At 38.0% G+C, this 25,599-nt stretch overlaps 2 protein-coding genes and 1 long non-coding RNA gene across 20 annotated transcripts in view; 1 reads left to right on the top strand and 2 right to left on the bottom strand.

Annotated features, from left to right (window-relative positions):
* SNRPN (small nuclear ribonucleoprotein polypeptide N) overlaps window positions 1-13,546 on the bottom strand; it is a 32,284-nt gene extending 18,738 nt beyond the window's left edge. For 3 of the 4 annotated variants that reach the window (XM_070572095.1, XM_070572106.1, XM_008541416.2), the window contains exons 1-7: window positions 7,995-8,135; window positions 6,628-6,779; window positions 4,446-4,557; window positions 3,830-3,982; window positions 3,098-3,236; window positions 2,192-2,317; window positions 389-2,104 (exon numbers count right to left, since the gene is read on the bottom strand). In XM_070572095.1, coding sequence (XP_070428196.1) covers window positions 2,067-2,104; window positions 2,192-2,317; window positions 3,098-3,236; window positions 3,830-3,982; window positions 4,446-4,557; window positions 6,628-6,779; window positions 7,995-7,997 — 723 coding nt within the window. In that variant the 5' untranslated portion in view covers window positions 7,998-8,135 and the 3' untranslated portion in view covers window positions 389-2,066. Of the gene's footprint in view, window positions 1-388; window positions 2,105-2,191; window positions 2,318-3,097; window positions 3,237-3,829; window positions 3,983-4,445; window positions 4,558-6,627; window positions 6,780-7,994; window positions 8,136-13,494 lie in introns of those variants that run through there. The other variant, XM_070572120.1, reaches the window with a different exon arrangement.
* SNURF (SNRPN upstream open reading frame) lies at window positions 6,675-23,912 on the bottom strand. 5 transcript variants are annotated; one of them, XR_011525918.1, is made up of 5 exons: window positions 22,045-22,235; window positions 17,753-17,848; window positions 13,495-13,630; window positions 7,995-8,063; window positions 6,675-6,779 (listed from the first exon to the last, which is right to left on the bottom strand). XR_011525918.1 is itself a non-coding variant. In XM_008541419.2 (4 exons), exons 1-3 carry the CDS (start codon window positions 23,784-23,786, stop codon window positions 13,525-13,527), a joined length of 216 nt encoding a protein of 71 aa, XP_008539641.1. In that variant the 5' UTR covers window positions 23,787-23,912; the 3' UTR covers window positions 8,043-8,140; window positions 13,495-13,524. The 5 variants fall into 5 exon arrangements, 3 of the variants coding, with proteins under 3 accessions (XP_008539641.1, XP_008539639.1, XP_008539640.1); XR_011525919.1 differs by having other exon boundaries at window positions 13,505-13,630; window positions 22,045-22,201; XM_008541419.2 differs by lacking the exons at window positions 6,675-6,779; window positions 22,045-22,235 and adding an exon at window positions 23,773-23,912 and having other exon boundaries at window positions 8,043-8,140.
* The window catches only part of LOC103565380 (uncharacterized), a 160,994-nt gene continuing 157,633 nt past the window's right edge, over window positions 22,239-25,599 (top strand). For 10 of the 11 annotated variants that reach the window (XR_011525934.1, XR_011525938.1, XR_011525939.1 and 7 more), the window contains exon 1: window positions 22,277-22,620. This is a non-coding gene — a long non-coding RNA (uncharacterized lncRNA). Of the gene's footprint in view, window positions 22,621-25,599 lie in introns of all 11 variants that reach the window. The other variant, XR_011525930.1, reaches the window with a different exon arrangement.

Genomic DNA, 25,599 nt, shown 5'->3' with positions numbered 1-25,599 from the left:
CTGTGTTTTGGATGAAACACGTACTTACTTGAATGCAGGAATGTAGGAAAAATCCTAAGGGACAGAAAGCACTTACTGCTTTTAAAATGTTTAGAATACAATTCATTTAGAGCAAAACGAATATTTGAAAGCTAGTATGTTGTTATGTGTGCCCACGGGAACCCTGCAAAAGCACAGATCTATCAACGTGTAACAAAAGAGCCACACACTTATTTTACATCCTATGTGCAATTATATAAATATGTCTCCCGAGTTGTCTTTTAGTCTATGTCCCACAGTCAGAATTCTCAAAAAAATCCAAGGAAGCTCTAGGCAGAGAATATTATCACCACCAAACCCAAAAAGCCACTAGAAGCATCTTGTAGAATCTTGAATTCCTGTCACTCACCTCTAACTTGCTAAAGAGGCCATCTTTAGTTAAGGAAATATGAGAGAACAGGTTCTCCTCAAACATGCTGCACGATCGCTCATGCCAAAATCAAAGGGCCATCCATGCCAGCAGTTCTATGTAGAGGGACGTTTTCCTTCCAAAACTAGAAAAAGTACCACAAATTATTCGAAATTGGTCCACAGAACAGACTTCTTAGAAAACAAGGCTCTTCACATGCCACCTACATAATTTTTAGAGCAAAAGTAGCTGTCATATATCAGCTTTGCCTCCAGAGATCTAGATAAAGAACTTTTCCTACAGCTCCGGTAGCCAGAAAGTTTCTTAACATTGATGAATTCTGAAAAAAGTATCATCTGTATCATATAAATCTCCTAAACCAAGGAAGGCGTGGCTACATTATGTTCCTTACTTGAAAGTGACCATCAATCCTGGAAACTACTTGGGAGAGATCAGACTACATAAAGTATATAATAAAGTATATAAAGATGGTGATGACAACGGTAATCATTTTTAAGGTCCCTTTTCCTTGGGAGACTGTTTCTTGAAAGGCCATGAATTAAAAGATGGAAAAGGTGGCATACATACAACATCTGCTGATAAAATTAAAAGACACAATCAGTCTACCCATCTTAGGTTATTAAGGCTTAATACCAATCTCTAACTGCAGTATTTTATAAGCTAACTCCTACAATCAATAAGGATTCACTCATTGCCTAGTTGAAACCTTAGCCGTAAAACCTAAAATCCTCCTCCCTCTTCCTTTTAAAAGTGATTTCATTGCTTCATAACGAACTCAAAGAGAACTAGATACTTGGACACTCCTTAACTACTGGAAAAGACTCTCTGCTCCTCTGAATACTTTCAGTAAATCACTAAGTAATGCAGTTGATGATAATCTGTAGTTTAGAGTCAACTATATTTTAGGGTGTAAGTTATCTTTATTTTAAGTAACATAGCTTACCTCAAACACATAACCTCCCTGGCTCCCTATACACAGGCTCTGCCGTAATTCAAAAATTTATAAGTGAATACTTACTCACTGGTAGGGAATGATGACTATTCCAGGATCATGTCATCTACTCTGATCACAGAAGGCCCAAGGGACCTGTAAAAGCTCATTAACTGAGGCAACCTTTCAAGGAAAAAAGAGTACCTCCTATTCCAAATGCTTGATTTAATGAACAAAGTCTGATTCAGTACCACAATTTCCTTTTATAGGTGGTCTTTCATCCCATCCCTTCAGTTATGTACGGCATAGTAAAGTGCAAGAGGCCATGTGTGAGTCTTAGTTCAACCACTTAACCCCCCTGGGTCAAGAGGTTCCTTATGTGTAAAAGATATTAAATGACACCAGTCACTGCACAAAGTGAAAGTTAGGAAACAAACAAGAAGCACAACCATTTTGTCATAACAATTAAAGAGAAAATTATATGAGTTGCTGAACAGGATTCACCTCATCCACAATAATGTCAAGACCAGAAAAATCCCAGTCATCACTCTGACCTCAACAAACGAATGGGCCAAAAAATGTACAAGTACCTCACAGTTTAATTGCTCTATGCATTTATTAGCTAATATTAATTCAGCAAAGAGGGGACAAAAGCTCACAATCACTCTACACAGTTTCACAAGACACACTGCAGGAGAAAAGTGACTAAGAAGAATCAATAGTATCCTAGGGTCTTGGTGGACGCATTCCTGGGGGAGGTGGACCTGGAAAAGAAAAAGTAAAATTAGAAAAGAACACATAAACATTCAGGGCTCTGGCTGGCAGCACTGAGCACAAGTGTATCCATTCACCTCTAATTCCTGGTGGAGGGGGTCTCATGCCTGGAGGGGGCATGCCTATTGGCGTCCCTCGAGCAGGAGGAAGTCCAATTGGTGGGCCCATGGGTGGTCTCATACCAGGTGGAGGAGCCATAATGCCTAGAAAAGAAAAATGGCAGCAATAAAAGCCTCATAAATCAGCTAAACTAAGATGACAGAATTAAACACAAGATAATATTTAAAGAAACAGGCCCAGTTACCAAGTAGAGAGTTGAATCATTTCTCCTTGACCATCACCATGTTAAGTCATCCCCAACTCAAGAGTCCATAGCCTTTCATTAAAAACCACTATTCAGAAATGGGAAACATATCCCAAGCAACTAGTTAGGTACTTAGGATGAGTCTGAATTCAGCATTTTTTTTTTGAATAGATGAAAAAATATTTTCCCCCAGCTTTATTGAGATATAATTGACATATAACACTGTGTAAGTTTAAGATGTACAATGTGACGATCTGATGCACACATATATTGAGAGATATTTACCACAATAAGGTTGGTTAACACATTCTTCACTCACATAATTACAAATCAGATGAAAACAAATACCGTATAATCTCATTTATACGTGGAATCTCAAAACATTGAACTCATGTAAACGGAGAGTAGAATGGTGGATGCCAGTCACTGAGAAGTGGAGGAAAGGCAGAGACGTAGACTAAAGGGTACAAATTTTCAGCCATAAGATAATTAAGCTCCAGGGATCTAATGTACAGCACGGGACTATAGTTAACAATACTGGATTGTTTACTTAATTCAGTATCTTCTTAGTGAGAGTTATCGTTAGTCATCACTTCCTCAAGATGATACAATCTCTTCACAGACCCCTACCTATAGCTCGTAACCAAATTCTTTTACTTCCTGTTCATCAATTCCTTACCTGGAGGTGGGGTTGCTCGGCCCACAGGTGTGGGTGGAGTCCCCCGTCCTGGTGGATACTGAGTTGGGGCTCCAGCAATGCTGGCAGTAGCAGCAACTGCAGCAGCTGCTACAGTGCCTCTTCCCTGTGGAGTCATTACCTGAGAAGGCACGGTCAGAAAAACATTAAAGGTGGGGTGTAGGGTGGGCATAAGGGGTGAAGGGGAGCACCTATGTGGTGACAGACAAGAAATAATGCACAACTGAAATTTCACAATGATGTAAACTATTATGACTCTCAATTTTACAAAAAATTTAAAAAGAAAAACATTAAAGGTAAGACACATCCTCACGTTACTCAAACACAGAAAATAACTGGTGGTCCATGACCTAATTAAATATGAAATTGTTACAGCAATTTTGCACTTCTCCCATTATTCTCATTTAAAAAATCTTGGCTCACTAACGCATTCCCTTTTAAATTGAATATGCCTCTAATTTAGTAAGTCCTTTTGCATTTCCTCAACTCTGTTTTATCCACCCAGATTTCTCTTTACTCACCAATAGTGGTAAATTGCTCATATCAAGATGGCTTTAATCTATTCCCTTCTTAATGTGTATTTGTGTCTCAGTTCTCTCTATAGCATATGCTGCTTACACAGTAGAGGGTATACACTCAGGCTTTTAAATCTCCTCAGCCTCGAGTTCTAGACACTTTCTCCCAATAATATAAAACCTTCTCCTGGTTCCTCACCTGTTGGGATGGCCCCCCAACCCCTCGAACAGGGCCTGCTAACCCAGCAGGAGCCTGGGGTATTGGAACACCAGCTGGAACACCTCTGCCAGCTGCCCTGCCAACGCCAGGGCCTCCTGCAGCTCCAGCAAGTGGTACTCGAGCAATGCCAGTCTGAAACAAGAAAAATTATAGCTTGAAATCAAATGATTTACCAAACTTATCATTAATCTTATTCCTAAAAGATCACTCCTTCCCACCATTTTCCCACACGACCTATCTCAAATTAGTTCTGTATTCAAAGGAATAAATGGAGAAGTGCACCATGGAGGCATTCTGCAGATTAAATGCACATTCATCAAATTATGAGTATATATATTTTTATGACCCTACCAATAGAAAATAAATCAGAAGCTCCTTCCCTTATCTAGGTAGTACCCAGCACATAAAAGCATTCATCAGAAAACCCTTAATCCTCAAGCATAGACAAGCAAGAACTGACATCGAGTGCTGGGTACACTTTACTTGACAAAGGTACATAATACTGTGCCTCTGTTGTACTCTGCTTTAGCAAACATCTCAAGTAACGTGATGCCCTTCCACATTAATGTTCTGTCCTGCCCTACACCTTCCTTACATCTTTAGGGGGTGGTCCCTCCACAGTCATGGAAACCAAGTTCTCCCCACGCAGCAACACCAGACCCAAAACTCGCTTTTCTTCACGCTCTGGCTGCTTCGCATTCTTTGGCCTATAAATCAGAAGTAAACTTCAGTAAGATAAGTTAGGGATTATTCTACTCTAAAATATTTACAGATCATTAGGAATCAATTAAGATAATAACAGATGCCAAGATGCTCAGGCTCAAACAGTTACTGAGTTGTGACCAAAAATCTAGACTCAACTGATAAAGGTGAACAGTAAAGCTCTTTTGCTGTCAAACTTTAATCCTCCAGAATATTCCCTCAATGTTCTACTATAGCAAAACATTTCCTCTTTGTGAAACACAGATGCAAATGGCATGGCTAAGACTCAAGAAAGACAAAACTGAAACCTCAGTTTTCATATGTTAAGATGCAAAGTAAATCTTTTAAAATAATTTTTTACCTAGTAAGTAAATCTTGATGGCAGACAACTAAAGAAATGGGAAAAGTAAGAGGCAAGTGTATTTCTGGCCTTACCACTTACTATATAACCATGAAAAATAAAAAAAATAAAAACCTCTGTGATTCTAGTTTCTTCCACTGTCAGCAGCAAACACCATACATGCATGCCGATTATATCATGTGTAAAAGCAAGTGACACAATGCCATTCAACAAACCCCAGTGAGTACTACCAGACAAAAATGCATGACCTTAAAGCATTATTTTGATGAAATTATCCCTGTAACTTAAGAGTGAAACAGACAAATTAAGAATATGCCAAGCTTTCATCAAATGCCTTTAGTGTTTATCAACATCATAAGGCTTTTTATTATTTCCAGTAAAGAAGTGGAATATTTAAACAAAAAAAGATTAACACTGAAGCATCTACCATCCAGAATTTCTGGAATTATCAAACTTGGTGTACAGGAAGGAGATTAAGAATAAATGAGGGGCCACCCGAGTGGTTAAGTTAGTGCACTCCACTTCAGTGGCCCAGGGTTTCACCAGTTTGGATCCTGGGCACAGACATGGCAGTACTCATCAGGCCATGCTGAAGCATCCCACATAGCACAACCAGAAGGATTTACAACTAGAATAGACAACTATGTACTGGAGGGCTTTGGGGAAAAGAAGAAGAAAAAAAAAGCTTGGCAACAAATGTCACGCTCAGGTGCCAATCTTAAAAAGAAAAAAAAAAGGAAGAAATAAAAAGGGAAAGACAAGGACTATGCTATGAATTCTATTCAAATTTGACTAAGAAAAGACTTAAGACTACAGCAGGCAGGCAATGTTGAATATCACCTTTTTCTTTATATTTAATAATCCTAAGTGAAGTGGGCAAATTAAATTTCTGAACACTGTATCATTAACTGTGGGAATAGAGGAAATCAAGCCAAGGGTCAAGGTGATCCATTGTTAAGTTCTGCCCGAATATAAGAGTCTGAAACACAGTCATCTTGGAAATACAGAGATATTACAAGCACCGACCCAAATACTCCAAATAAAATGTCAACTGAGTGAAAGTAGGATGCCGAGTTCTATGCTCTTGTTGCATGTAGTCCAACAGCACCCTGTTAAAGGAAGCTCCCCAATCACAGGTACAAAGAGAGTGGCCTCATGTGATAAGGTTCAAGCATACAGAGGTTAGTCATGAATAAATGAAATGGGTAAATCACAAAGACAAATAAATAAGCAAAAGGAGAGACTGACAGCAAACCAACAACGAACATGATTCAGACCAAAAAAAGGGGCATGAGAAGAGGCTGGATGAAAAGTGCTAGACCTGGCACGGAGTACTCTAATCACATCCCAACTCCTCAATCATGAAAAGAAATTGTTGTTCTTAAGATTCCTTCAGTCTGAAGGAATGCTGCAGAAGCCGACCAATTAAGAACATTCCTCAATTTTTATGATAAACATAACTTGATATTTTGATTGCACTGTACAGTTTTATTCTCAGTTAAGTTCATGATTGTATTTGGAAACTTAAGTAGTGTCGATACAGTAACTTTAAGACAGGGAGACTGATTCAATTCAGAGAAGAGGCCAGGTGGTCAGACAATACACCAGCCTTGCCACATTTTCCCTGCCTCCTTCAGTTATCCTGTATAAGCCCTTACCCCTATATTGTGCCTTTCCCTCAACCTTCCATTACCCAAACCCAAAGTGGTCTTACTTGATCTTCCTGAACTCATCACAATCACAGAGGATCAAGTTCATATGCTTGTCAAAAGCCTTAAAGGTACCAATGAAGATTCGGCCATCCTGTAGGATACATCTCATTCTATAGTCAATGTGCTGCAGCATCTTACTGCTCTTTCCTACAGTCTGGAAGGGGTAAGAGAAGAGTCAGTCATCAGCTTATCTGCAGCTATTTTCTAATCCTATCGCATTTCTTCCTCACTCCTATACCAATCCAAATCTGGTTTCCCTAACACATCCCCCCTTCCACATTTTCTCCAACATTCCTCCCCACCTTTTCAAGATCCGGGACAAAATTTGGACCCAGGACCAATATACTCCTCAATGGATCTCTCTACTTCTCAGAATCTCTCCCTATGCAGTTTCCCATCATCCTAAATATATTTACTCCCCAACTGAGATTCCCAAGCCAGTTCCCCTTTAGTATTCCATCATTCCAATCCTCCTCTCCCAATTCTAATCCCAAATCCAACCCTCCTATGGAACAGTTGACCCTGTGGACTATTTTTCCCCCAGACACTAGCCAAACAATGGGAAATTCCCACCTCCAAAAACTCCCATCAACCCAATGCAAATACAGTGCACAAATTTTTAGTTCCCCAAAGGCCTCTGCCCTAGTTCCATCACAACCCATATCCCATATCATTTAGAACTTTTATCAGTGCTTCTCAAACTTTTTTCTCTTTCATTTTTGTCCTACTAAGGCACCTTTTTAAAACATTTTTATCCTAATCACCCACTCCACTGAAATTTTAATATGCTCATATGCTATCTCTCTACATATTCTGACCCTTTGGAAGGCCACAAACCATAGTAAAATCAAAGACTTTTCTCAAGAAAATCTCCTCAAGAACCAATTTTCGTCTCCTTAGGATATCCTTCCCATTGAAAATACATCCTCTAGATTTTCCAAAATTTAACAGAACCACAAAATTGATTAGGATGCTGTCTCCTTCTTTACAGACTGCTTTCCTTTATAACAATGACGCCCCAAAGCCCCAAACACTTCCGTTTTTTAAGTAGACTTTATGTCTATTGTAACCTGACCTGAATCTCCCACCTGCAGAATGGTCCCTTACTACTGTAATTATCACCAAAAACTCTCTTCTGTATTTTCTCACATTATAAGATCACTGTAAAAATGTCCTCCAAACCATGTATCACTGTAACAGGATAATAGACATAGCTCTTCTCCAGTTGTTATTCCATGCAATGAGATACCATCTCTATAGATACCTTATTCCTAACATTAAGAACTCCAAATCACCCCACGTTCTGTCAAACCATTGTGTCGGGCCCTTACAGTAGCTTCTCATGCCCCTACCCTAATATACATCTTACCATGATTGCTGTTTCTCCAAATCCAACGTCCGCAGTAAAGTGTCAGGATCTTTAAGACCTAAGGGAAGGCTACAGATAAAAGGATGATGCAGGTTCTCCTACAAACAACGCAAGCTGGGGCAGAAGCTTCAAACAGTAGATGGAGCCTGCAGAGGAAAGCATGATCTTGCAGCACTGCAATCTACCATATTTTAAAACAGGCAGACACTTTTTCATGAAATCACTGTAACAGACATATTCAAAAAGATCTCCCCCATGTTCCCACACCCACCAAGTAAACAACAAATTTCACTATTCCCTCACCTTAACACCTACATTTTATGCACCTAAGATTAACAAAGTTTTACACAAAAATTCTTAAAGGTTTCAAAAATAAACTTCATTTCCATTCTCAAAATGGTTCTCTTTCCATCCTTATTTAAGGTAGCGCTTCATTCTCTAGCCTCAAGTTAGCACCAATTATCTCAACTTCAACATTTTGATATGCTTGAGTTTCTTCATCTGAATTACTCCTGAGTTAGTTTTTTGCTTCTTGGCTGAACCCACTAAACATTTTCAACCTCAGTGTTCCCACACACATGAATAATAAAGCTTCACAATAAAGCTAGGTAATCTTTCTTCACCAACAACCAAATGTATTAACATGTACCTGCTTAAGATTTCATCATGTACCTGCTTAAGACTTCCTATGTTAAAAGCTGACATAACAACTACTGAATGCTTATATGGGATACTATGGGCAATCTTCTTAGTGATCAAACGAACATGTATTATAATAATATTGTCATTTTCCCAAATATACTAAATAAAATGCTTTTATTATGTATGGCAACGAAATCTAGCTAAAAATGGTAAACAGTCTCAAACTACTGATTATATTCATTAAAAAAGGAAACAAATTACTTTTGAATGGGAAGTTGGCTTTATGCCTAAAAGTAGCCCAGTATCATAAACAAATCCAACTGCACTTTTAACAGTGCAAATATTTCCAGTAAGATTGTTCTCCACTGTTTTCAATAGAGAAAATATGCAACTGGCAAAGTAAACTTAAGTAAATTCTGAATCCTCTATTTCAGGATGTGAAAATGAAATTATTTAAATGGTGGTTAAGAACTAAACGAACATCAGAATAATAAAGTAAAAGACATGTTTTGAGGACACCATTTTCCATGTGGAACTGTATGACACTTGATCAGAAGAGAACAAAATGGGATGAAAGAAATGATTCAGTAAGGGTGGTAAGATGAAGGGATGCTTCTCTATAACTACCAAAAGCTGACAGCAGTTAAATAAATCTTCTATGGGAACTTTGAGGATATCAGATTATCTAAAAAATAAATTTGAGCAATACTCTGAATATCTCCCAAACTTTGTTCTCCATATGCAAACTGCTATGCATCCTTTGTGCAGTTTTTCCTCGAAGACGATCTATGTATACCCTCAACACAGTGTCAACACTCCTCTGAACACTCATCATAACTGATTCTACTATCTATGTACTTGTCCCTTCTCCTACCTACCCAACTTAGTCCTCAAAGATACAAGAATGACATCAGGGCTAGCTCCATGTCTGGCATTCAATATTTGCAATACAGGAATTAATGTTTTACAAAACACTGATAACAAAACACTGATAAGTAAAGATCTCAAAAGATCTATTCAAATCAGCAGACTAACACCTCCTTGCCCAATAAATGTAGTTTCTGACCTAAACCCACTTGAGTAAGTTTAAGACCTATCATTTACATGTTCAGAATTCTCTATAAAACAGTGTCGAAATCCAGGAATACCTGGCACATGTTTGAATCATTAGCAATTTTCATTTTTATAGATTTAGGATCTTCAGCAATCCATGAAGACAGGAAGTAAATTAAGTGGTGCCTGAACTACAGGGTGAAAATAGAGAATGAATGTTAATGGTTACTAGGGGTCTGACTTCGGTATTGCAAAGTCCTAAAAGTACCCTGTGGCAAAGGTTAAGAAATTCTATAAATCTACTTAAAAAAAAAAAATCGCTGACCTATACACGGTTAAATTTTATGGTATACAAACTGTACATCAATAAAGCTAAAAAAATAAAATGTCAGGACCTTCAAATACAGTATAAAGTTCCTAAGATTACTTTTTGTATTGTCATTGGTGCAAAAATAGAACAGCTAACCATTCAACAAAACACTATTACTGGAACACACTCCCTTACCAACAACTGAGACATACTACCAGACAATGAACAAGACAGCGATTATTTGGAAAAAAACAAAAGAAAAAACAGTAGCGGTGGATGCAGCTTTTCAAGATTTCATTCAAAGGAATAAAATGTAATCACAATACAATTTCTTGTGTAAAATTAATGTAATGGGACCAGCATGAAATGTGCTTTTAAGGTAGGAATTTGTACTAAGTCACTTCTCCAGTAAAAGTTTGAAATTCAGAGACAAAGCTTTTATCTTCAGGTGCCAAAAAGATTTAGAGTACAGATTTCCCCATCTGGATCAGTTTCAAATGTTCTATCCCACTTGGCATTTCAGTGAACACATAGCGTCCAGCCCTAGTTCATACAGTTTAGCTGGAAGAAATCAACAAATTCAAACAAAATTTCCTTGCCTTAGTGAGACGGACTTAAATTTTAGGAACAGTTATCTCCCGTCCCTAAACTTAGCAAACCATAATCATGAACCCTTATAAAGAAAAGGAGATCATTTGTAGAATGATCAAATTTATATCCACAGCAAAGGAGAACAAAATGCCTCAAGAGACAGAGGAGAAGAGGAGCAGCAACATCACACTGACTTGATGAATTACAAGTTACGGTAAATCTCCTTACATCAAAGGGCTCATAAGCAAATAAATGGTCATGAGTCCCTGACTCAAACATCCTCAGATCTTTCACATCAAGTTATCAAACTTTTGGTTAAGTGTGGACTTTCAAATGATTAAACTGCATAAGAATGTGAAGCTTCTTTAAGTCAAAAGATAAGATGGTGAGAACTCAACCAAGGCACATACAACAAATGAGAAATCAAGGAATAACGGTAACGCATTAGCGCTCACTCAAAGCTGGTAAAATAACAAACCCTTCACAGAAAAACGCACAAAAAAGTTTAACAAGTAACAGGAGAAAACATAACTAAATGGAAAATATGCGTTCACAAAGCACTGCCAGCTAAAACTACGAGAAAATAATTTTCCTTTCCTGGAATTACTTATCAAAAAAGATACCAAAGGTGGTACTGAGAAACTAACACTCTAGTAATTATTCTTGATGGCAATCAACACTGCTTACATAATGCTGTTAGAAAGTAACATAACAAAATATTTAAGAGTCATACTAGTATTTATACCCATACTAATATTTATGTAGCTCACAAGTGGATCCTTATCCAATAAATTTAAGGTACTGAATATAGCTTCAAAAACATACAACATTCATCATAGCATAGCAAACTAGAAAAAAAAAAACACACAAGTACAAGAGAAAGTAAATCACGAATGGACTATCTTTTATTCATTAAAAATGATAATTATGTGGACTATGTAATAAAATGGCGAAACATTAATGATATACACTTAAGTGGAATAAATAGAAAATAAATTAGTTTAAAAGCATGATTCCAACTAACTATATTTTCAAAAGAATAACAAATGGGGAAAATGGGAAAAAAAATCAACCTCATGCTGTGGTTGAAACATAGGTATAGGATGTCTTTGGTTTACTTTCTCATTTTTCTTGGCTATCACTCACATGCTTTAGATTTTTATTTTTATAATGAAAAAGGAACATATCAATTGTTAAAATGTCTTTAAAAACTACTCATCTGCATGTATAGCTGACTATAACATGATTCTTAGACCTGACCCTTGCTCCGGAAATTCATCTAGTTCTCTACCCTGTAATGCTTACTTCATATTTTAGGCTCCGCCTGCCATTCAATCTGTCACAACTACTTCAATCTGCCATTGTAGAGTCAATACAGCAATAGACCATATGTAAAAAATAATTGGACATGGTTGTGTACCCATAAAATTTTATTCAGAAAAGCAGGCAGTGAGTGGGTCAGATACTTTACCAACCCCTGCTCTAAAGTAATCCTAGTAACTAGTAATTATTTACATAAAACTAGTACTGGAGACTAGAATAAAATATAATACCAAAAAATGAGATAGTCCTACTTATACATCATAATATTTGTTTCAAATAGTAAACTTAGGAACTTACTCAAGTATGTGAACTGCATTGAGGAGCCAAAAAATTCCTGGTTAAAAAAAAATTCAATTTTTCCTACTTGCTCATTTAAAAATTTCCTTACTCTGGGGAACAAGTGCTGGGGACAAGAATCAGATTCCATTGTCTTACAATCAAGTTCAGGCAATTACTACAGAATGCTGGGGACAGGATTCAGCAAGGGAGGGTTTTTCTCAGATAACTTATTTTTAATCCATTGCTCTGAAACTCAAAATGGTGGCCGGAAACAGACCTAAATCATTTGAGTTGAGGGGTAATATTTCAAAACAGAAATAAAGAAAATCTAGAAGAAAACTCATCTATAAACCCCCTTCATCTCTTAGTTTCTAAAAAGCATATATTAAACTCTTGGGATTGAGGTCCTTCAAATCTTAAAATTAAAAAAAAGTCACAAAAAAGAAACAAAGTACTAAATCAAAATCAACTTCTGAATAGCTTTTTCTTAAAAATGTAAACAACCAACATAAGAGACTAAATAAATCTACATCACATTAAAAAATCATGGATAACAGCTTTATTATACTGTCAGCTGATTCAAACAAAACAGTGAGAAAAAGAGAAACAAGAATAATTAGTAAATAAGTATGGGGAAATTAAGCTTATCTCCCAATGAATGTGACGTGTTATTTATAATTCAATAAAGACAAATGATATGTAATCAAAATAACCAATGTAGGTAAAAGTCTATTGTAACTGGCACTATTTTTTCAAGGCAATAAAGACTAATATAATACCTTGCAATACAATTTAGAAAATGTATCTTAAAGTTTATAGTCCTTGACTCAATTTATTTTCATATCTGCATATTTGAGGAAAGGATCCTATCTAATGTTTTATGCAAAGCAATTCACTGAAGCTTTATTCAAACTACCAGCAAAAATAAAAATGAAGTCTCACAAAAGGGAACTATAAAACATTCATTAACAGAATATTCAGCAGCCATTTGTAATGAAATACTTTTCATATAAAGTTGAAAATCAATACAAGTTAAATGTGAATAAAACCACCTAAAAAGCATGCATGGCAATGACTGGACAGTAATATAGAAACATTATAAAGTCTAAGAGCAAGAGCCTTAAAGTCCTGCTTTTACTTTTTTAAACTTGCTGCAATGTTTTTATTGTAAGAAGCTCCTAAGGAAAAAAATTGCCTTTAAAATATCCTATATAATTAAGTGACCTCCAAACACTCTATTCTTTAATTATTTCTTTATTACCAATCATGACTTCATCAGCTCTAACCAGGTTTTTCACTTACAATCAGCTACCTGGATGTTCCAATACTGTTTTAACCACCTCTTGGTGTCTCAGCTAAGAATGCCTGTCTCAGTTCTGCCTGGAAATCCAGCAGAGGTATTTGCTGTTGCTGAGATCGCCTCGGGTACAGCTGACACCTATGACAAGAGCACAATACATATAAATGAAAAGTCTTTTGACTATATAGATAACAATATAGAAGAAAACGTAGAGATTCTTACGACATTCAAAGAGATTCTCATTTGGGTCAGAGCATGCCACTACCTCATGAAGAAATCATAAAACAGGAAACAGCAGTCTCTCTCTGCATACAGGAATGTACAAGGAACTGAGGTATACTTACCCACTTTGGGGATACTACCACGTAACTAAAAAAAAAAAAGCTCTTTTGGTTTAAAAAGCCCTGTGGAAATGCCATCAGTACCATATCCATTACTCACTTTCCAATCATCCTATCTCAAAACCACTCTCTAACCGCTAGTAAGACGGTGGTACACTTGCGTAGGCATTTCCATTGAGACATTAAGGCTGTCATCCATACTGATCCTCCTGAGAAATCACTACCTGAAACAAAAAAAGTCCAGGACTCAGGCTGTTTAGGCTCTCAAATCTCATAAACCAACTATCTGTTAGGAGGAAGTTCTGGAAAAAAGCCCTCAGTATATCCACATGGATCAGTAATCTGGTGTGAATCTCAGATTGCTGGTTAAAAAGACAAGCAAGAGAAAATAAATCCCCAGCAATCCTGCCCTTGTTGACAAGCATTATATATATGAAAATATTCAACAGCAGTTGGATTTGGAAATGGGACTGTGATAAAAGGTTTTCCACTACTTTCCGTAGTTTTTAAATAACATCTTTAACACTGTGCTATATAATAAAGAATGAGGCTGGACTTTGTCCATGGTTCCTGGAAGATAAATTCAGGGATTTTAGAGGTTATCAAGTGACAGGAGTGTATTCTGTTATTCACGGTGGGTGCCTTGGATCACACCTGAGTTAACGCTGAAAAGATAATGGGATTGGGGCTGGCACCTCTTGAATAGAGGGCTGGGGCGTAGAGCCTGACGTCCTGGGAAAGGACTGGAGATGGAAATTGAGTGAGGTGGAGTTCAATCATGAGCCAGTGACTCAATCAATCACATCTAAATAACGAAACACTAATAAAAACTAGAGACATGCAAAGTTCTGGTGACCTTGCCTGGGTGATGATATACATTGATATGCTGAGAGATTATCACAGCCTGATGACATGGAAGCTTCAGATCTTTCCCTATGGGTCTCCTCACTGGCATATCCCAATCTGTATCCTCTATAATAAAATTAATAGTAAGTATAGTGCTTTCTTGAGCTCTGTGAGTCATTCTAACAAATTATGGAACCTGAGGGAATAGTGAAAACCTAGAATCTGTATCTACCTGTTGAGATGTACAGGTAGCCTAGAAACCTTGGACTTGAAGTTGGTATCTAAATTGAGATACAGAGAGACTGTGCCTTTAACCTGTCAAGTCTGCCCTAACTCTAGGTAGTAAGGGTCAGAATTGCATTGCTCATTCCTTTAGATTTTCCCATTCCAATGACTGAACAATTAAAATCTTGGGCATTCTCAGTTCCAATCCTTCTGTTACCAAACGGCAACAAGGTTGCCTGCGTGCTCTGACATAACAAGGTTCTCAAAAAAGTGTTTCAGCCCTCCAAAAAAACCCTTTCTTTTCCCTTCTTCTAACTCCTATAGCAGTGCCCTTCTTGGGTTTAACCTGAAACCCAACTGAAGACTAAGGTAAGACTGAGAAAATAAGATGCAGTACACAGCATTTACTTCAAAAAATGCAGAATATAACTTTAGAAAGACAGTTGAAAAGGTGCATGAAAGAGATTCAGGGGACTCTCCAGACCCAATCTCCAATTTCTCCCAAACTCAAATACATCAAGAAATGAGGAAAACATTCTTTGGTCCAAAAGAACAAGAGCTGATTTGATGATCCACTAAAAGACAGAATAACCATCAATTCGGGAATGCAAATCAATGAACCTTTATTAATACTTAATGTAGGGTTTGTGGGATGTTTTGTCTGCATCTTGTTTGGGTTTTTACTCAACTTTGTTTTGTATTTTTTGGATGGATAGTAATAGCAATCCTTTATTGATCTTTAGAACTGGTACCCACACAATTCCTTAGGAATACTGACTCCTGGTACTTACGGCTTGGGAAAAGGTGGGCTGATGGATTATTATTAAAATGAACACTGAGATTCTAACTATTAAATGTCCTAATTCTGAGAGAATCCTGAGCATATGTATCATTAAAGCACGGCTTAGAGACTATCCATAGTGCTTAGCCATTCTTATAATCTACTTACTCTGAAAGCAGAGACAGATGACTAGGGAAATTACACTATTTCCCTAACCCAAAACTTCTCTCAGATCCCTCCCCTAATTTAGCACCCTGTAGTATTTATACATAGCTTTTACAGCAGAGGTCAGAAAAATGAAGTTATTGCTTCTTTGAAAGCTACAAAATGTTTCCATAGATATAGACAAGAAAATGACACCTAAAGAAGACTTAAACAAGACAAGCATGAGATCACCTGTCATTCTGATCCAAGCTGATGCTGCATAGGATAAAAACTAACAAAATATAACAAATATGATAGAACCTTCATTCACTAACAAAAGATCCTCCCCCAAGAAATCCCTCCTACCTATACCTCAAACACAGTCTCTAAAGTACCTCAAGATATTTCTAGAGATTCTGGGGAAAAAATGGCACTTTTAAAATCCCTAGAGTTACAAAAGACCGAAGAGAAAAAATAAATCACCATATAAAAGAAAAATAATAGGCAAACATCCTATTATAAAAGACAAATTATATAAAATGTTCATTCATAAAATACTCCTTTTCAAAGTAATTTTCAAAATAAAAATGTAATAAAGAATGAACTCAAAAGAGTAAACAAAATAAACAGGGAAAAATGGTGAAATCTTTAGCCTCACCAGTAATTTAACACATACATATATTGCAATTTTTCACATGCAAAATGAGAAAATAACAAAAATAAGACAAAATGCTACTCAATGTTTAAAACAAGTTTTTAAAAGCTTTAGATTTGAGGAGATAAAACGCAAATAGTAATAACTAATATTAATTTTCAGATTGACTGCTCTTATATTCTTTGTTTATAATAGCTAACAAATGCAAACAACCTGAATATCCATCAGTAAGCAAATGATAAATTGTTATTCCACCACCAAACTCTGCAGTTTGTAAAATAAAGTAGACTCATATGCACTTACATGGAAAGATGCCCAAGGCATATTGTTATAGAACAAATCTCATGTATGTAAACAAACAAATCACAAATATGACTCTCTCCCGCTCCCCTCCATAGGTGCGTGTGTGTATATACACATGAATGCATAAGAAAAGGGCAGAAAGGACAAAGATCAAAGTACCTGAGTATTACCTCTGGGGAAGAAAAGGGACTGGACTGGTGTGACTTGAAAATACCTACTTTTTATCTCAAAATTATGTTTTACAAAAAAACTACATTCATATATTATTAATATTTGTCATCTTGAAAGGTAATCTAATAAAACCGATTTAGGAAAGAAAAAAGAAATGCTGCCCACTGACACTGCCAAGATTTGTGGTAATGACAAAATGCAAAAGATTCAATGTATACTCAATAGCTACCAGGTCATTAAAAATGTTCACGTTTTTAATTAAAACACCCTTCTGGAAACCTAAATTTAAAAGTGTGTGTGTATATGTGTATGTATCCCAAATAAGGAGAGGGAAAAACGTATGTAGTTCAAATTTTTAACTGGATAAATGCACTAACCAAATAAAAATCTAAATATTGCAGAGCAACCATGAATGCATAAATTAACATCCCTTTAGTACACAGAACATTTTGCAAGCATATAAAAAGTGATTTAGTAACAACATCAAAAATAAAGCAGAAATAATTTAAATATAAATATGTTGACAGATGTAGAATTTTATAAAGATAAAACCCACATAACACACGTATGGAAAAAAAGGAAATATATTTTACTAAAATTTTAACAGAAATTGAGTTAAGTTAGGACTACATGGTTAAGGATGATTTCATTGCTTTTTTGCTCCATCTTCTGGATTACAGTCATGTGTATCTTTTATTAATTAACCTCATTTCAATCCCATCATTGCATGATACTTTGTTCCAATTTGATAAAGGATTCTAATTAAATTGGTTCTCAACCCAGACTGTACTCACTCTTGATTGCTCAGTGAGGCCGTCCTTCTACGTTTGACTTGCACTTCAACCTCTGGTACGTGCTGTTCCGTAGTCCGTCTCAGGTGTAAGCGGTCCCTGAAACGAAAAGATGGATTTGTTTGATAAGTTTCATGAATTCCTGAAATAATCATTTATTTAAAGGTTAGTTTTAGAGCTATTTTTAACATGTCTGGAGTCAAGTGCCCATAATCTAACTAAAACAAAGTACGGTAATGTATGTTAATTATATCTCAATAAAACAGGGGGGCAATGTATAATTAAATTATTAGAAGTTCTTTATTCTCCAATAGTCAGGATCTGACCAAAAACCACTTTCTCCCTTTAGAAGTCCCTTCACATCAGAAAAGCTGGGGGAAAAATACCAATTAAGCAAAAATAAAATATTTATTTCTCCTTACTGTCACACATACAGATATAAAACTATACACTTACAGAGCTATATTTAGTTACATGGACATACGACCCATATCTCCGCCCCCCAATAGCAATGTTGATTCCAAAAACGGTTTAAAATATATTTAGAACAGATAGATCCTTTTGTATGGTGGAAAAAGCATTAAGTTTAAATTACAAAATGCCTACTTAAGCAACCTCCTACACATTGCTGCTTGCTTAGGATTTTCATAACAGGAAACAAAAGGGCTGCTTGAACAAAAAAAATAAAAATAAAAACATTGCTTCTGCCGTATTCTGAGCTGCAGAGCAATTTACAAAATGGCTGCTCAAGGGATCTACGCAAGAAATCTTCCACTTGGGTCATCCATATTAGAAACTAGAGGAACTAATCATAAACCTAAAATCAAAGAATGTTAAACCAGAAAGGACAGAACAAAAGATATTTTACAAAAGTCATGCAACGTAGTATTTCAAAGGCAGAATTCAAAGCACATATCCCAAAAGCTAATTCCCTGAACCTTATTTTAAAATTCATGTTAGACTACGCAAAGTAACCCAAATAGCTTACCAATAACCCCAACTTGTTTTATTGCTTCAAAAACCTAATGTTCTAAACAAGCAAGAGAAAAAGATCACTTGGAAAAAAATCACTCATGTACATACCAGATTTCTAAATGATAAAAGTATACACTTTGCCAATCTCCTTGACCTTTGCTTAGCAAAGCATGTGATACCTAGAGTAATTAATGAGAGAGGAATCCATAAAGTCAATTTCACCAAAAATAAAAAATGTCTTTGCTTCAAAGGACACTATTAAGAAAGTGAAGAAATAACTAACAGAATAGGCGATAATATTTGCAAATCACATAACTAATGAAAATGTAGTATCCAGAATATGTAAAAAACTCTTCCAACTCGAAAATAAAATTTAAAAATTCAACTTAAAAATGAGTAAAGGATTTGACAGGCTGCTTTCCAAAGATATACAAATCTCCATCAGCACTAGAAATGATGATCAGTATCATTACAGTCATTAGAGAAATGCAAATCAAAACCATGAATGTATACCACAGGAATAGAGGAGGATTTGTGTACACTTGTTAGTGGGAATGTAAAATGGTACAGCCTCCGGCATTTCCTAAAAATGTTAACAATGTAGTTATCATTTGATCTAGTAATTCCACTCCTTAATGGAGTAAAGTAAAAACACAGACACTTGAGCATGAATGTACCTACCAGCATTAATCATAATAACCAAAAAGTGGAAACAACTCAAAGTACAACTATTGATCAATGATAAACAAAATACAACGTCATATGGTATATCCACACAATGGAATGCCATTCAGACATAAAAAGGAATGAAGTACTTGACTCATGAAACCACACAGTAGTTTCCCAAATATATTTATTAATGTAATACAATATTATATTAATCTAATACAACAAAAGAGACCATATCATATGCCTCTCCTGTGTCACAGACCACTGATTACAATTAATAGTGTAACTGAGAACACCCCATTACCAAAAAAAAAAAAAAATTCAGTTTCTTTATGCCTTCATCAGTTGCCTCAGTATGAAAAGGTCTGAGTTCAACTGAGAAAAGAACCAGTGTACAAAACTGTTCTATTCAATTACCCAAATCAATTTTTCAAAGCTATATGCAAAATCCTTTATGAGTAGCTTCATTTCTAAAATAGTGGTTTGTTCTACATAAGCCCCCCCACACACATGCATTTAAAATGTTCCTAACTGCTTTCCCAAACCAGAAACCAGTATTTCAGAAAATTAAGCATTTAACGGAAAAAAAGTTGTTATATGTACACAATGTTAATTTTTTGCTCCAAAATCACTTTCATAAAAAAAAGATACTAATTTGGAAATACACTGAAAAGCAAAAAGTGATGAGTGTTTTCCCAAAGTGCCTAATATGTTATCAAATATTTAATATGCCTTACACTCCCGCCAAAAGACCTTAAAAACTCAACTAAGATATCAAAAATGTAAAATAAAAATTAAGAAGATAATGTGAGATGATCCCAGTCTTCAGATCTTTCCACAAACAAGAAAATCAGTGCTTCATAACAAAACCTGTGGAATCATCAAAAAAGAATTCTGGACCAGCCAGAATTCCAAAACTCCAGACAAAATAAATAATTTCCACGCCCAATCTTTATTAGTGAAGCAGGCTGCCTTAACCATCCAAAACTCTTACTCAAGCTTCCTGGCTCTGGTCCCCAAAAGTGGAGGGGACAGACAAGACTAGCAATAAAGTTCTAATGTATACTGAAAGAGGATTAAAAACCTCACTGTCTCCTGTCACGTTGAGGCAGCACTTATACCCTGCTTACAGATTCTTCCTAAAAACAGCTAAGTAGCAAAGTGAAGTGTCAAAGTTAAGAGATTAATTTAGAGGCCTTATATCTTACATGTGACATTTGTTAAAAACAAATCTAAGCACATTAAGAAAAGCAAGAGGGAAACAGAGGAATAAAGATGCAGTGTAACCACATACAGGGAAAATATTTCAGTAATGAAACACCAGACAGAACACTGGGAAACCAAGATAATAGAAAACAAACTGAATAAAGCCAAACCAGATAGTATCTTGCCTTAGAGAGCAACAAAACAGTACCTCGACTAAGTTTCCTTGGTCTAAATCACAGGATGGGCTCACATTCCCTCCTGATTTTCAAAAAGCCTTGGTACTAAGCCAAACATTCACTGCGCAGAAAAGAGGCCCTACAGCTTCAGAGGTCTTTCCAAAGGGATCCGCCATATTGAGATCCTGAACCTAAGTAAAAGACTACAAAATGGCGGACCAGGATAACTCGCTCATCGCGCAGAAAGTCAAATGATAAGTTAAACCAAAATATAAATATTTGAAGCAATTATCTTCGTACAAGCAGGAAAAATGGGCAAATCCTATCACAAAGTTCCAGACTCCTGCTGTTTTTCCAACTACTCGAAAAGAAACAATTCCAGAACAAAGCTTTCAAGCTTCTGGATTTATTTCCCATAATGACATTCCAACTCAGCAGACACACACACTGGTTATTATGAATGAAAACAGAGAAGAAAAAATGCAAGCACATCAAAATCCTGCAAAGGAAAATGAATTCCTTAAAAAAGTCAGGGAAAAAATCTAGTAGAATATGGAATACAAGAAAAGTTATTATGTTAATTATCCTTTCTCACGAAATTTACATAAGAGCTTCAACTTCAAAAATGATAGTTCAAAAAGCATTAATCTAAAAATCCCACTAAGGGCTATAATTCCTTAATTCCAGGTACACCCACAGCCCTGTAGCCTACTAGTTCTCTGATTCTCTCCTCTCTTCTCTTTGAGCAAACAGCTTACAGCTCTAGCTCCTAGGAGCCTTCATCCTCCGATTTAAGGAAATCATCTCTAAAGGATGCATCACAAATAGAATATCCAGAGATTAAGAAATATGACAAACTCTCAAAGGTGAATGCACTTAGAAATCAAAGGTTATACGAAGGGGAGTTGCCTTACGAGCTAATGAACGCTCTTTGAACATGGAGAACAATTAAGATTGCTCACAAAACATCCTAGGGAGAACAAAAATGAAAAGGTATGCCTTTCTAGACTCAGGAAACATTTAAAATCTCCAGCACAAGTGACGAAGCCTGCCTTAAGTAGAACGGTGGATCCTGGGAAGGCCTCGCCTTTTTTGGCATCCAAAGCCCCCACACCTGTCCTACTTCACAGCAGAAAAGCAGCAGTACGCCAGCCATAAGATGTCTAATGTACAAATCGCCTCCCAGTAAAATCCCCGGCCTCAATGCCCTCCCCCCTCCACTGCGTTCTTATATAGTGGGGGCGGCCGCAAGGCAGAGGCTGAGCAAACCTGTGCCCTTCTTTCTTCCTCCCTCCACTGCAGCACAGCAAGGAAGGATCAACTGCAGTAGACAGGTGAAGAAGGTGGCTACCACCACCTCCAGGGACAGGATGCATAAACCCCCTCCCCAGTTGCCTGCCCTACTGCTGGACGGAGGTGATGTCATCTCTGCTGCGCCTGCGCACCCCGCCTGCTTCCAAGCTGCGGCACTTTGAAGAGGGGCGGCCGCCCACTCAGGCCCGCCTCCTCCCCTCAGCAATGCACTTTGGGGAAGGCGCAGCCGAAATTCCTTCCCTGCAGAAGCGGCACAACTGCCCCTCCCCCACTGCAGCACTGGGGCGGGGAGAGGGTGGCCACCTCCAAGCTGTAGCGCAGGCGCAGAGTCGTGCATCTGCAGCGGCAGCCATCTTTGAGAGCCGCACAATGGCTGTGACGCGGCATAGGACCTTTGCGAGCCTGAGCCTGCCTTTAACAACCGCCTGTCTTTGAGAACTGTGTTCAGAACGCAAGGAAAATCAGTGCGAGGGAGACGTCCCGGCGGTGTCACATCCCAGAACCTGGCAAGTCTCTCACGAGATGCGTAAAGTAAGTTCTGCACACGATATCCCCAATCTTACACCAAAAGCACAAAAGCCAATGATTATCAATAAGTAAAATATATAAAGACGTGAACATTTCCGCAGCCATCCCATCAGCTGAATGTGGGCCAACAGGTTCCCCACAATACGCAAACTGTAGGACCGCCACAGGTCTCAGAATATTTAACGTACTCCCTTCAAACCAATGGCTGTACACCAGATACCACCCTCTCCATCTGACGCCACCTCAGACGCCCTGCCCACCGCCATCGCTCCACCACCACCATGGCAGCCACTCCGCTAAGCCCCTCCCACACACCACCGTCCCTACTGCTGCCCCCTCTATCAACGCCGCGGTGGTCACCCCGCCACTCCCTCTGTATCGCCGCCACGGTAACCATCTCCCTACCTCTTCCCTACCACTGCCACCGTGGCCACCCCACTGTCCCCTCGCACCATGGCCACCGCGGTCCCCCTGCCATCCCTTCTGTATCACCACCATGGTGAGCACCCCACTGACCCCAAACCACCGGCATGGATACTGCGGCCACTCCCTCACTACTACCACCACTGTGAACATCCCATCCTCCACCCCTCCCACCACTGCCATGGTGGCCACACACCGTCACCGCCACCAGGGACGCCCACAAGTATCCCACCCGCCATCACCACCATGGATGCCCACGAGTATTCCACCTGCCACCACGATGGTAGGCACCCCTGCAAACACCACTGTCTCCAAAACCATAGACACCCTACCGTGTCACTGCCCCCCATCTCTGCGGACCCCCCCCCCCACTGACCCCTCCCTGTCGTGCTCTTCCCCCCTTCTACGCACCACGGCCAACACCACGTACCCCTCCGCACCTGCGGTCACGCCCTCAGATCTCAAGGGCAAAGGGCCCCACTAGAAAGGATCTAACGGGATGCAATAGGATGATGCAGATGGGCCAAGAGAGACACGATGAGGGCAGGACACGGTCCAGTGAGGTAGAGCCAAGCCCCAAGCCTCCAAAGGTGTCCCATCTGGTTCTCCAGAACAAAGAACTTTAGGGCCCGGATTCCCAAGACAGTACTCCAAATTCTGAACACCTGAAACATCAAACAAACAAAAATGTCCCCCAGGCTGTCTCTGAGGGAAGACACCTGCACGGCTGACCTGGGCCGCTCCATTGCGACGCTGGCCGCTCCTCAGAAGAGAGCATCAGGCATCTCTGGCGGCCGCTCGAATCTGCGCCGGAGTCACCACCACAGCGTCAACTAATTGCAGCAGCTCTGCCTACGCATGCGCAACAACTCGGCCCCCTCAGTCCTTGACCACGCATGCGCGTCCATTCGCTGCAGAGCCGAGTTCTTGCCGCAATGCGGGGGCGCTAGCGCCTTGCTTGACTCGAGCAACGGAGCATGGTGTACTGTAGCGCAAGAGGCCAAGGTCCTCGCGCCCTGAGACGGGGAATACTGGGTCCACCGCCATCCTGAGATTAATGGCAACGTCCCCCTGTTTTTAAATATGTGTAAAATGTTCAAGAAATAATACTTAATTCCCCAACAAGTCTTTGCTGGCCCCACTAGCCAAACAATCCTGATTTATTATCACTCTCATGTTTTTCTATATGCGGTACCGAAAATGCTGGTTTGGAAGAGTTAAACTGATGCAAAACCACAGTGAATGCAAATATGCTAGATACCTGAAGGCCTGTCTAGAAGAAAATATAACTCTAGGAAGATGTTGTATTGTTCAAATTTGGTGGGCATTTTTCCCCTTTTTCTCCTTTCTGCAATTTTTTTTGTAAATTATGAAAATTATGCCAAACAAATTATAATGTAAACTCTCCAGTACAGGATGGATAGATCATTACATTGGGAAAATTGGCTATTCATTTCTTGTAAAACAAAAAAATGAACTTGGATCCCTACAGAACACAAGAACCTTTACTTGGCTAAATTTAAATTTTTACCCATAATCAGTGATATCCGAAGTGGAGGAAATTGCACTTTCATGCAACACTAATAAACAGATACAAGATTTTTTCACTAATAATACCATGTCTACAGGTATAATGGACACTTCAGTAACTCCAAAATTTCTACATATGCATAGCATGGAAAAAGACAATGCAGAGAAGTGGAAGCTAAGGAAATAATCCTGAAGCTGTATTTGCATAGCTTTTTACATAGCTTTTCCCTTTTCTCAATTGTCCATATCAAAGGACTGAGGGTAAAAGTGACTAAATGGCTAAAATCTCCTGCCCTTCTCCCTAAGCTCCAGCTCTTTTCCCAATGATCTTATATGCAAACAAGTGTGAAGAGACATATTAATGTACATCTCTATCATAATAAAAAGTTGAAAACTATGTAATGTGCATCATGAAAGACAATCTAAATAAATTAATGTATATATCAATAAAATACAAGTTGGGTGATATAAAGAAGTATTAGACTGAACCATGTGAAATTAATATCTAACAGTGTTTGACCTACAAAACTTACAACTTATAATAGTGCATTTTTACATATTCATGCGAAGTAACATAGGAAGGAGATCAGAACATGCCACCTCAAAATATGCCGCTCTGGCATATTGACTATATTGAGTTAATCCACTATACTTAGAAAGTCAACTCTAATCATAGGAGTGCATAGCAAAATATAATGATGAATTATACGTGGATATCTTATGTAAATATATTTACATGCATTGAAAAAAGTATGAAAGAACACACACCACTATAGTTCAGTGATGAAAACCGTGCCCTAGAACTCAGACTCATTTGATTCAAAGTCTAGCTTTGACGTTTGACAGCAATGTTACCTTGGACAAGTTATCTAACTTTCAGTGCCTTATTTTCCAAATCTGTAAAACACAGGGGAATTGTACTTATATGATGATTTGACAACTAAATGAGTTAATATACATATTTAGAATAGGGTCTGATACAGACTAAAAGCTCTATAGAAGTGTTAGCTCTTAGAATTACTCCAAATA

This window comes from Equus przewalskii, chromosome 1 (genome assembly GCF_037783145.1).
Source record: "Equus przewalskii isolate Varuska chromosome 1, EquPr2, whole genome shotgun sequence".
Classification (NCBI taxonomy): Eukaryota; Metazoa; Chordata; class Mammalia; order Perissodactyla; family Equidae; genus Equus; species Equus przewalskii.
The sequence above is the reverse complement of the archived record's forward strand: the minus strand, read 5'-3'. Positions and strand labels throughout refer to the sequence as shown.

Coding starts and splice junctions, on each gene's coding strand:
- SNURF (XM_008541417.2), bottom strand. CDS start 22,151: ATGCATCCTGTCCCTGGAGGTGGTGGTAGCCACCTTCTTCACCTGTCT. Junction 17,849..22,044: donor AGGAAGAAAGAAGGGCACAG/GTTTGCTCAGCC, acceptor TTTTCGTTTCAG/GGACCGCTTACACCTGAGAC. Junction 13,631..17,752: donor GCCTCACTGAGCAATCAAGA/GTGAGTACAGTC, acceptor CTCTTGTCATAG/GTGTCAGCTGTACCCGAGGC.